We start from the raw sequence: 12,014 nt of genomic DNA on the forward strand, positions 1-12,014 counted from the left end.
AAAAAAAATTTAAAAAAAAAAAAAAAAAAAAAAAAAAAAAAAAAAAATTTATCTTACTGTATGTGCTTCAGTATGAAAAGTGCTCCGAGTCGCTGCAGAAAAAAATTTAACAACAACAAAAACTGGAAATGTTGCTGAGACGGGCTTATTTAAAATGAAAACTTATTCTCTGCCAGCAGGAGGTGCTTTTAGAGTGATAAAACTAACGGTTTCTCCAGTAATGGCTGTAAACATAGCAGCTCCGCTCATGAATGCTTCTTTATCAGATCAAATGAAAATGCCATCGAAACTTTTCTGAAGACAGTCGGTTCCCTTCAGAGATACATTCATTTAAAACACCCGCGCCGTGTTATGATTTTGAAACGTGCAGGGCTCATGTTTATTCAACGAAGTGAAACGGCACAAATAAATCAATGTATGGGAAACTGGTAATGTATATCGAAATATCGGAAATGTGTTTAAAAATCATATCACCGTTATTGAGAAATTATTTCGCGATACATATTGATATTGAATTATTGTCCAGCCCTATTCAAACACAAATTAAACATTGAAGAACAGTAAATATTATAATGAATATGTTATATGGTGCATATATTTAGCAACCTGCCCCTCTCCACAGTTAATTTTTCTAGCTGACTAACGAGTTTATGGTCACCGAGTATGTTTTTCTGAGGTAAATGTGACGTTACGTGACATATTGTTTACAAGCCGTTATATTGTCGTCTTTGCGCGGCTGAAACACTGATTGAGCGATTACATGAGACAGGATACGGATTGTAAAGTTGTACTCTTTCTTTTAACTTGCCTTCGGATGTTTAGTCATGTTTATTTTGTGCTATAACTAGTATTAAAACAGAGGAGATGATCAGTTGACGTGCGCCTCGCGCTGCTGCGTCTGTAGAACTGAGGCGCTACAGCGATCTGTCACTTCACATTAATCAGTGCCAAAACAGCATTTATTGTTTTAATACTGCAATACAATGGACAGAATTTGAAATCTGAGACTTTCATATTAAAAGTACCAAAGCGCACCATGCTTATTGCGATTTATTGGATGGGAAGTGCCCTTCAACATTCCGTCCATTAACTGCAAACAGGCTAGACTAATCGATTCTTGGGATTTAACAATCAATATTGTTCCGTAAAAATGAGAATAGATTAAAATCGAGATATCGATATTTTTTTTTTTTTTTACCCAGCCCTAGTTCCAAATAGGTTAAATAATCACGATCTCGTGATTGCAGTTTAAGTAGTGTTGCTTATAACTGGGTGTGTGTTCAGGGTGATGCACGTGTGATGGATGAGCAGATGAAGGAGCAGGAACTCCTAGAGCAGCAGAGACGGGTGAGAAAATACTTATTCCTTTTTTTTAACCGTGCTGGTAGATTTCGAAGGATTTATGTCATACTGCACAATCATTTACAGCTGTATAATTGTGAATTATATTCTATGCACTACCTTTCAAATTTTTGGGGTCAGTGCAATTATTAAAAAAAAAAAAAATTATATATATATAAAATAATTTTGTCGTTTTATTTAGCAGTTGTCTTATTTAGCATGTAGCAATCTGTATTGCTGTACTTACCTGTGCACATTTTTCTAGTACATACCTGTTCATCTGAATATTTATTGTGCCTTCATCTGAGTGTTTATTAAGTCTATTGTGTAATGTCCTGTACTTCCCAGGCTTCTTTCTTTACTATCTTATCTGTTTATTTTTTTGTTATATACTTTATAAATAGTCGCACAGTCTATGGAGCGGACCTGATTTACATTTCACTGCTGGTTATATATTCTCAATATAACTGCGTACGTGACCAGTAACAATCTTGAATGCAGCTTTGTTGGGAATAAGAGACTTCTTTTAGAAATAATAAATTTGAACTTTTGAACAGAGTTGTAAATGTTTTGCTGCATATTCTGTGATGTATATTGTGTATGCATGACATGACAAGAAACCTGTGACATTTCACTTATCAGATTCAGACATGTATTCTTTGATTTGGTATGAATGATTCTGAAATGGATGTTTGTCTCTGGCTCTCAGGCTGCTGTGCTTCTGGAACATGAGAGGCAGCAGGAACTTGCTAAAATCCAGCAGGGGGCGGCTCCAGGCCCCAGAGGACCTGAACTGGGACCACGACCCAACCTCCTGCCCCCCATCCCGCCTCTCAGAGGTCAGCTGCCCAACAGCCTTCGTGCTGGAGAAATATGTGAAAACACTCATTCACCGTGATGCTTTCGTTAGCAACTGAAGTTATGCTCAGACCTCAAATCATGTCAACCTAACATCAGATCATGCTGACTGGATGTCTTTGTTTTTATTTGACTAAGAAAGTATAGACACTACAGGCAAAACATTGTTTTTTTTTTTTTTTTCATGCACTGGTCACTTTTGATCAACTTTTGATTGAGTGTTGTTTCCGAATCGTAAAAAGAAAACATTCAAAGCACCTATAGATTTTAATTGTAATACAAAACCCCCTTCTATAAAAACCTTTGTCAACAAAATGAAAAGAATTTTGAACCTGGCTTTATCTGTTTTCTGGAAATCGAATGCATGTTTATTAGATAATTCCTTAATTGCATGTTTAAACGTAACATTGCACAAATAACTTGTAACACACACTAAAAAGTTTGCTTTTCTTAATGCGTTCAGTGAACTGAGGGAGTATGGTTTATCTTTTAGTTTTTCTTTTTTTTACCCATTTCATCTAATGTCTTGCCTTTCGACAACCAGACTAGATTAAAATGACTACAGCCTGCACATCTGTTTTTGATCAGGGTGATTTTTACTGTAAACATAATTTCTGTCCTCCTGTAGTTGGGACTCTTAGTGGCCCCGCCCCTCCAGGTGTTTCTATGATGCCCCAATCTGTCAATCAGCGACAGAAAGTCCCGCCTCCTCCGGGGGAAGACGGCAGAGAGGTACGAGAAGCCTGAAAGCCTCGATGCATGATCGGTTGAACTCAATCTCTTCAGTGATCTTGACGTGTGTGTTTTTGTGTTCAGTCGTGGCAGGGTGAAGATGTCGGCATCGGGCCGAAGATTCCTCAGGCTCTGGAGAAGATCCTGCAGCTGAAGGAAATGAGACAGGAGCAGCTCAGCATCGCCCCTACAGGTCGCTATCAGCATGCTCAAACGCTGCCTTAATGTCCATAATGATCATATTTATGAGATGAGAGCACTTGAGCACATCATGTCTAATTACCAGTTGGAGAAACACTTAATTTACTTTTGAGACTCGAGTTTGCAAGCTGAGAATTAATGAAATCATAGAAAATGTTAATGCTGGTAATTATTAAGTTTAATTAATTTTAGCTTGTGCTTAGTTATGTGGTTTGTAATGTGTGTGTAATGCATCTCTTGAGATTTCTTTCTAAGTAATTCATTAAATTAACCCTTTGCACTGTTTATTCAGAATTTGTTCAACGAATTTGAGCTTTCTATTTTGATCAAAAATACAGTGAAAACTATGAAATATTACAATTTTAAAGAACTCTTGTCTGTTGTAATATATGTTAAAATGTAATTTATTTCTGTGATCTAAGCTGTATTTCCAGCATCATTACTCCAGTCTTCAGTGTCACAAGATCTTCAGAAATCATACTAATATGCTGATTTTCTGCTCAGGAAACATTTCTGATTATTATCAATGTTGAAAACAGTTGTGCTGCTTTGTGTTTTTTGTAGAAACACAAAGCAGCATATTTTATTTTTTATGTAGAAACCATGATATATTTTATTTTTCATGATTCTTTAATGAATTCAAAAGAACAGCACTTATTTGAAACCGAAAACTTTCGGAATGTTACAGATGTATTTACTGTCACTTCTGATCAATTTAATGCATCCTTGCCGAACAGAAGTATTAATTACTTTAAAAAAAAAATGTTTAAACAATAGTATGCATTTCCCATCATTCTCACGCTTGCTCTTCATTTTGTTGTATTAATGCAAAAAATGAATTGCCTTTTGTAAGACTGTGCTTACATTTACACAATGTAGAAATCATTTCTGTGGCTGGTTTTATCCACAGAGGAGGATAATGATGAACACACCGGCGAGATGGACATGAACCGTTCCTCTGCCCGCGGATTCTCCGATGAGGACGATGAAAGCGGTCTTTCTAAAAAAGACGTAGGTTTCCTTGCGTCATCAGCCTTTGCGAGGCTCTCTAAATTGCTGTTCTGCAAACTTTTACTGAATTTCTCCTAGGACTGGGCGATATAGCTAAAAAATTTATCAACGATATAATGTTTCATATCGTTCGGTATTGATAATTATTGACCTTTTTTTTTTATAACCTTTTTTTAAAACAAACGGCAGTACAAATTTTTTTTTACATTTAACCACTGTATTTTTAAATTAACCCAATTTATTGAGACGGTGAATATCTAATTTCTAATGTTTTATATGCAGATTAAATAGGTCTTAAGGAAACTTTTGTCTTGTCTCCCGAGGCCACAGGAGGGCGCAATGAGCAAAATAATGCAGCACATTTAACTTGTCAACGCAAGGAAGTAACTCTGTAAAAACGTGCATTACGTCTAAATTAACTCATAAAAATCAAATATAATTTTGTTAATTGCATGAACAATTATGAACAAAACAGCATCATGTATTTATGCATTGCTTAATCCAAAGAGACGAAGCCCATTCACACAGACTGCATTTAAAAACATAAGAGACGCAGTGAAAAGGAATAAACCTTCACAGATTCGTGACGTGTTTTCTAAACGTTTATACTGTTTTAACTTTGCATGGCTTTCTATACATCTCTTCTGTGAGACGCGAGTGCAGCAGTCGTATTTGTCTGCCTAAAAATTATCTTTTAATTGTTTTAATACAAATTACATATTACTAATGTAGTATATTTCTGTTACATGTTAAACCGTACTTTTATTTTGACAGGTTGCTATGAAGTTTCTGTGTATACAGTATGATGATGCTAGTTTTCTCAAATGAAATAGTAAAATTCTCGCGAAGTGACTCTCACAGCATCTCTGGAGATTAAGTGTTTGTGTTCATGCCGTCATGTAGTGAGACGCAGAGGCGGAAATCACCACGAGCGTCACGCGTGCTTCAGTATTTGTGTAGTAAACAAAACCGCGTTTCCGCCATTCATACATACAGAGGCAAGCGCAACATGCAGGATTCATATTTAAACCGTCTTTATACATTTTAATATTCACAGACACTAGTTCATATCGCAATTCGAATTAAGTGGCAGTGGCTACTTTTGATTTATTCGTCCAAAATTTACGAATTCTGTGGCATTCCGCGCTATAGAGTAAATTATGTTTTTATGAATGACTCAACGATCCCGTCCGCGTTTTCGCAGAAACCATATGGCCCTAAAAATGTAACCACAATTCAGAGCATTTCGGCTTGCCCTGTGTGTTGTTTGAACGAGTTGCAGGGATGACCTCACGTCACAGGGTCGCTCTTTCTCTCTGTAGCATATGCGCCCAGATGCGTTCTCAGGTACCGAAATTTGGCACCGGTTGATTTAATGTGAATCGGTACTCTGTAGTACCGACACAATTCGGTCGGTACTCTTAAAAGTACCGAGTTCGGTACCCAACCCTACTCATAGCACGTGCCTATATCATGCACTATATCGAACATTTTTTATATCGTTATCGAAGGAGGTGTACGGTTGATAAATATCAATACCGTTTTATCGCCCAGGCCTTAATTTTCTCGTTTACTTATAGAAAAACCGCAAGCGCAGGAACAGGAAGAAGAAGAACAAGAAGAAGAGGCAGCAGGAAAAGGAGCAGCAGGAGGAGGAGAAAAAGAAAGAGGAGAGCCGTGACAAGGAACCCGAGGTGGAGATCGAGTATGTGACGGAGGAGCCTGCGATCTACGACCCAAGCTACATCATCTTCAAGAGGATCTTTGAGACGTTCAAGGTCAGAAGCTTTAGGCTTCATAACGGGATCAGAAATATGATGGAAAATGCGGCGTTTCTTGAGACGTTGAGATGAAAGTAGTGTAACGATAAGAGTCCAGAACGATCATTTGTTGAAACTAAACTGCAAAACTGTGTGTTCGATATGAGAAAATGAAAAGAATGGAGCTTGTTTGGTGTTGCATCTCGATCTTTTGATCTGCTGCATAGTTCAAACTCCTCCATCACGGTTTGACATCCATCCTGCTTCGTTCAACTAGACTGGTGTTTTAAAGACTGAAAATAACTCCCATATTTTGATGGATGCGCCATTCAATGGTTTTCTATCGCAGCTGACAGATGATTTGAAAAAGGAGAAGGAAAAGGAGCCAGAGAAGCCCGAAAAGCCAGAAATCCTTTCATTTAAGAAGAAGGGGTTTGAACTGGAGAAGAAAGACAGCGATGACAGCGACGAGGTGAGTTTGAAGGCCTTGTGAGAGTCTTCCAGCCCTGATGATGTTCCTGTCTAACCCCTCTGCTTCCTTTTTGATAGGAAAACAAGAAGGACATGCCCAAGCTGTCCAAAAAGAAACTGAGGAGGATGAACAGGCTGACGGTGGCAGAACTCAAACAGGTAACAAATGGAACATTTCTGTTTATTTTCTCTTTCCTCAAAGTTCAGTGCATTTAGATTCAAATGTATAGTAAATGTAAGAGGGGAAAGGTGTTTTTAAATATCTACTTAAAGGAATTGTTCACCCAAAAATGAAGGTCATCCAAGTAGGGCTGCACGATTATGACAAAAATCATAATTGTCGATTATTCCCTTGAAATTGTAATTGCGATTATTAATTACAATTATCACAATTTACGTTGAATGATGTTTATACCATTGTTTGATGCAACTGCATGCCGTACTTTTATGTGAAAATAAACAAGCTGAATACACTAACTGGAAAACCTTTAGTGCTTTTCTATAACATTAAGCCTCAAATGTCAAATATACATCGGATTGGTTTCTTTAAATTATAAAAAAGTAAAAATATTAATGGTGTTATTAAAGCTAAAACAATGGAAAAACCCTTAAGATAACATGTAGGAAGAAAAAAACATATCTTAAGCACGCAGAATAACATAAGTGGACTTTGAACGATGAATTGCCACTTTGAACGATTACGTAATTGTGGCCATAATTGTAATCGCGATTAGAAATTCGATTAATTGTGCAGCCCCATGAAGCAGCACTGTTTTCAGCACTGATAATAATCAGAAATGTTTTATGAGCGGGCAAATCAGCATATTAGAATGATTTCTGAAGGATCATGTGACACTGAAGACTGGAGGAATGATGCTGAAAATTCAGCTTTGATCACAGGAATAAATTACATTTTACAATAGATTCCCATAGAAACAGTTCTTTTAAATTGTAAAAATATTTCAGTGTTTGTATTGTATTTTAAATTAAATAAATGCAGACATGATGAGCATGAAAATTATTTCAAAATCATTAAAAAAAATCTTACCAACCCTAAACTTTTGAACGGTAGTATAGAAAATTTTATATGCATAGGCTATTTAGTGCTTAATATAATATATGCATATCTGATGCTTATTCAGTTGCATTTTGCATTTTGAGTTTTAAATTGCTATTTTTTCTGCATATATATATACATACATACATACATACATGCATGCATATATATATATAGTATGTGTGTATATATGTATGTGTGTAATGTTACATAATTTGTAGAACCTAAAAATGTAAGCAATTTTTTTTTTACAAGTTAATACATTTAAAATATGTAGGCCTACTGTATATGCGTGTATGAGTGTGTTTACAATTTGCTTAGTTTTAGATTCTAAAACTGTGATATAAAGTATATGTATGCATTTTTACTTTTTAAGCAATTTTAAAGTAAATATGTATTCAAATTTATTTTTAATATTAATATGTAACATTATTTTATTTATTTGTGCATTTCTTTGGCTAGAAAGTACAGTTTGAGTGCGATCTCTATAAAATGATCATTAGTCAAGGAAGTCTGAAAGTTCGTTAGTCAAAGTAGTTTGCCTGCAGCATGCGGTTGTAATTTCACAATTAATACTTCCAACAGTGATATGCAAAAGAGACATTTGTCAGTAATTTGGTATAAAGTAACGTGCATTACTTGTAACACTGATCTAATGAAAAACAAAAGCACGTCGGTCTCTAATACAGGATCTGACGTACTCAAGATATTCATTAAAAGCTGTTCTACTAAAGCTGATTATTAGTGTAGAGGTCATATAAAGCTGTGAGATCTTCATACTTATCTGTGTGTGTGTCTTTCAGGGCTGTTCCTTTGGCTATCATGCGGGCGGTTGGGGTAAACCTCCTGTGGATGAGACGGGCAGACCGCTGTATGGAGACGTGTTCGGAACCAACGCCATAGACTTCCAGGTGAGCAAACTACAGAATCAGGTCCTGAATATACAGACTCCTTTACATGGCATTGCTAGACACTAGATGGCACAACCTGTGAGAGAGGGCTGTCAAAATGGCTGAAAAACTAAATTCGAATTTTGTACTTGAATATGATCAAAATTCTAATTCTATTCGAATTTAAAAGGCATAATTTCAGTTAGGGTGAAGAAAAACTTTTGGCTTCTCTCCTGAGGCCACAAGAGGGCGCATCGAGCAAAATTATAAGATAATTCAAAGCATAAGATAACAGACTATACATAATTATAATTGGTTTATAAACATTATTTTAAACATTATGCAAATTTTTTCATTGATAGTAATGTAAAGTTGCTTAAATGACTATAAACAAAACGGTGTCACATTTGTATGCATAGTTTAATACAAAGGGTCACACAGAGTACATTTTTCATTTAAAAACATGAGATGCAGTGGGATGGGGAAAAAAACCCCACCATAAAGTCTGTTTGGTTTTTTTTTACGTTAAAGTTACATTAATTTTAATGCTCTTTTGTGCGAGATGCGAGTGCAACGCTGATAGATATCCATCTAGAAAATGTGATAAATATGCGTTCTGTGTGAACGGCTTGGTTTCAGTTTTGATGTAAACAAGATCTTCTCTGCATTGATGTTCTCTTTTTCTGCTATAATTTTAATGAACAACGCAGCAGCGCCGCATCTAGTGGCTTCAACTGGATATCCTAACAAAAACATTATAATGCAACGACACTTACATCCTCATCGCATCTCGTGCGCCGCTGATAAGGCTGCCTCCTTAACGCACACCTAAAATTCGAATGCAACGTTTTTGCGTTCGAACGTGGATTTTTATTTTAAATTCGACGAATATTCGAAATTCTATTTTTTTTTTTTTAATGACCGCCCTACTGTGAGATGCAAAAGCGCCTTATTGCTTTCACAAATAAAAAACGCATATTAAGGACACACTTGTCATTTCTGCCGTGTTTGATTCTGTTGTTTGGTTTGCCTGGTAATGTTGACAGGCCAAAGCAGAGGAGGAGGAAGTAGATCGAACCCCGTGGGGCGAGCTGGAGGCGTCTGATGAAGAGTCATCTGAGGAAGAGGAGGAGGAGGAGAGCGATGAGGAGAAACCAGATGAAACGGGTTTCTTCACACCAGCAGACAGGTGCTGCTCGTCTCTGATTGGCTTGCGTGTGTTTGAGACTTGAAGGCTCACATATGTCTGCTCTTTCTCGTTGTTTTGACAGCGGGATGATCACTCCGGGTGGCTTCTCCTCCGTTCCTGCCGGCATGGAGACTCCAGAGCTCATCGAGCTCAGGAAGAAGAAGATCGAGGAGGCCATGGACGGGTGAGTGTCTGTGCGCAAATTTAAGGGCTCTTCCACTGTAAATCCTGAAATAATAGTACAAAAGTCATTTTTTCCAACAGTTTATTGAACCTTTAGACAAAATGTGAAAAAAAATTAAATAAAATTGTTTACATATTTGATACACCAGGCTTATATGTGACCCTGGAGCACAAAACATAAGTCATAAGGGTCATTATAGTCATCTGAAAGCTGAATAAATAAGCTTTCCATTGATGTGTGGTTTGTTAGGATAGGACATTATTTGGCTGAGATACAACTATTTGAAAATCTGGAATCTGAGGGTGCAAAAAAATCTAAATATTGAGAAAATCACCTTTAAAGTTGTCCAAATGAAGGTCTTAGCAATGCATATTACTAATCAAAAAATTTTGGGATATATTTACATAGGGAAATTTACTAAATATCTTCATGGAACATGATCTTTTCTTAATATCCTAATGATTTTTGGCATAAAAGAAAAATCAATTTTTTTTGGATATATTTACATAGGGAAATTTACTAAATATCTTCATGGAACATGATATTTTCTTAATATCCTAATGATTTTTGGCATAAAAGAAAAATCAATAATTCTGACCCTTACAATGTATTTTTGGCTATTACTACAAATATATCCGTGCTGGACTGTTAAGACACCTCTGTTTTATTCAGAGACCCAAACTGAGCAAAAATATGCAATTTGGTGCAGGTGCTGATATTTATATGCCCAAAAAATATTAAATTCTGATGCTTGTAATGTAAATCAATGTGATCTTTATAACAGTATAGCAGATACTTGCATATAAATATCAGTTGTCACTTTGTATCTCCCAATAATATGTCTCAGTAAGATGAGATTTACATGCTTTGTTTTATGATCAAAACATATAATGCAGTGCAATACAGTGATGATTGACAGATGAACAAATAAACCGTTTTCATATTTGATGCTCACATTTGAACACAATTTTTCTGTAAAATGATGTCTGGAAAATCAAGGAAACCTAAGTAAATGTTCATCTTGAAATATTGCTAGCAAAATAGACATTCTAATGTTTACTTTATAAAAATCTGTATAGATTTGACAGCATAAAGACATGGAAAGCACGAGTTGAAGGTGGATATTTTTATAATTATACTAAAAGGCATTTTACTTACTAAAAAGTCTAAGCCATCTATCAGATGACCGAAAGCATGGAGTAGATTGTGTGCAAAGTTTTGCACATGTTGCTCATTTAGAGACCTTAAAAATTAATGTATCAGATATGATACAGTAGGCTTTATGGGGTTAGTCTGAAAGTGTATTGTGTGCATTGTTAATGCTTTTTGTGAGACTCTTGACCAGCCCTCTACAGCACCATTGGCTTGATTATTCCGCTAGTGTCGCAGAAACCTCATTTTTAAACTTGCTGTGATGCAAAAACGAATGGCATTTGTGCCTGATGTCTGTCCCAGTGGGTAAAGATGTGGGCTGTGAACTATCAGCATCGTCAGGCTCAAGCACTTCAGATAATAGCGTCTGATGAATCGCTGTGCATGTAACTCGTGTTTGTGTGTGTTTTCAGAAACGAGACGCCTCAGCTGTTCACGGTGCTGCCGGAGAGGAAGGCGGGGGCGGTCGGGGCTGCTATGATGGCGTCCACACACATCTACGACATGTCTACGGTACGACTGCGTGCAAGAGATGGATGCGTGTCTCAGTTCGTTGTCTCAGAGCAGTTTTGTTTCGATAAATTCTTGGTACATCCCTAAAGAAACGCACAGGATCTGAATGCACACTTTAACATCCGTATACATTTAAATCTGAAATCTTGGTGATTTAAAACAATGTACATTTAATTCATTAGGCATCAATTTGAACTGATCTTCATTTTAATGAACCAATATCAATTCCTAAATCCCATTTGATCCAATTTAAACACCGGTCATCCAGAAATCACAGTAAGCTTTATTACTTTTGATATGAGCTTTGAGCTTTCAAATTCGATCAATTACACCACAAAATACAGATGATAAATGTGGTGACGCTTTTTATGTGTCGTGACCGATCGCTATATACGCCTCGGTTCAATTGGCATATGAACAAACTATCTCTGCAGCTTTACTACTAGTTACAGCATGAAATAAACATGAATGAACATTAGAAGGGGTTTAAAGAAACAGACAGACAACTTAATGAAAAATATCATGTGTCGTGCAATCAGTATTTCAACCACGGAAAGATGTCAGTGAAACGGCTTCTAAACAATGTCACGTCACATGAAATTTACCTCAGGAAAGCCATTCAGCGTCAATAAGCTTGTTAGTTAACTAGAAAATA

The 12,014-nt window shown here is 36.4% G+C and overlaps 1 protein-coding gene across 1 annotated transcript in view; it reads left to right on the forward strand.

The window, feature by feature from the left end:
• LOC107569586 (splicing factor 3B subunit 2-like) overlaps nucleotides 1-11,461 on the forward strand; it is a 16,257-nt gene extending 4,796 nt beyond the window's left edge. The window contains exons 5-17 of the mRNA XM_016255702.1: nucleotides 1,285-1,347; nucleotides 2,051-2,180; nucleotides 2,828-2,931; nucleotides 3,016-3,124; nucleotides 4,043-4,143; nucleotides 5,724-5,921; nucleotides 6,253-6,375; nucleotides 6,453-6,533; nucleotides 7,653-7,663; nucleotides 8,195-8,342; nucleotides 9,368-9,510; nucleotides 9,593-9,694; nucleotides 11,260-11,461. Of these exons, the coding sequence (XP_016111188.1) occupies nucleotides 1,285-1,347; nucleotides 2,051-2,180; nucleotides 2,828-2,931; nucleotides 3,016-3,124; nucleotides 4,043-4,143; nucleotides 5,724-5,921; nucleotides 6,253-6,375; nucleotides 6,453-6,533; nucleotides 7,653-7,663; nucleotides 8,195-8,342; nucleotides 9,368-9,510; nucleotides 9,593-9,694; nucleotides 11,260-11,446 (1,500 nt within the window). The 3' untranslated portion in view covers nucleotides 11,447-11,461. The remainder of the gene's footprint in view (nucleotides 1-1,284; nucleotides 1,348-2,050; nucleotides 2,181-2,827; nucleotides 2,932-3,015; nucleotides 3,125-4,042; nucleotides 4,144-5,723; nucleotides 5,922-6,252; nucleotides 6,376-6,452; nucleotides 6,534-7,652; nucleotides 7,664-8,194; nucleotides 8,343-9,367; nucleotides 9,511-9,592; nucleotides 9,695-11,259) is intronic.
• The last annotated feature ends 553 nt before the right edge of the window (nucleotides 11,462-12,014 follow it).

The sequence above is a fragment of the Sinocyclocheilus grahami genome, unplaced genomic scaffold (assembly GCF_001515645.1).
Source record: "Sinocyclocheilus grahami isolate Dianchi unplaced genomic scaffold, SAMN03320097.WGS_v1.1 scaffold1362.1, whole genome shotgun sequence".
NCBI classification, from domain to species: domain Eukaryota; kingdom Metazoa; phylum Chordata; class Actinopteri; order Cypriniformes; family Cyprinidae; genus Sinocyclocheilus; species Sinocyclocheilus grahami.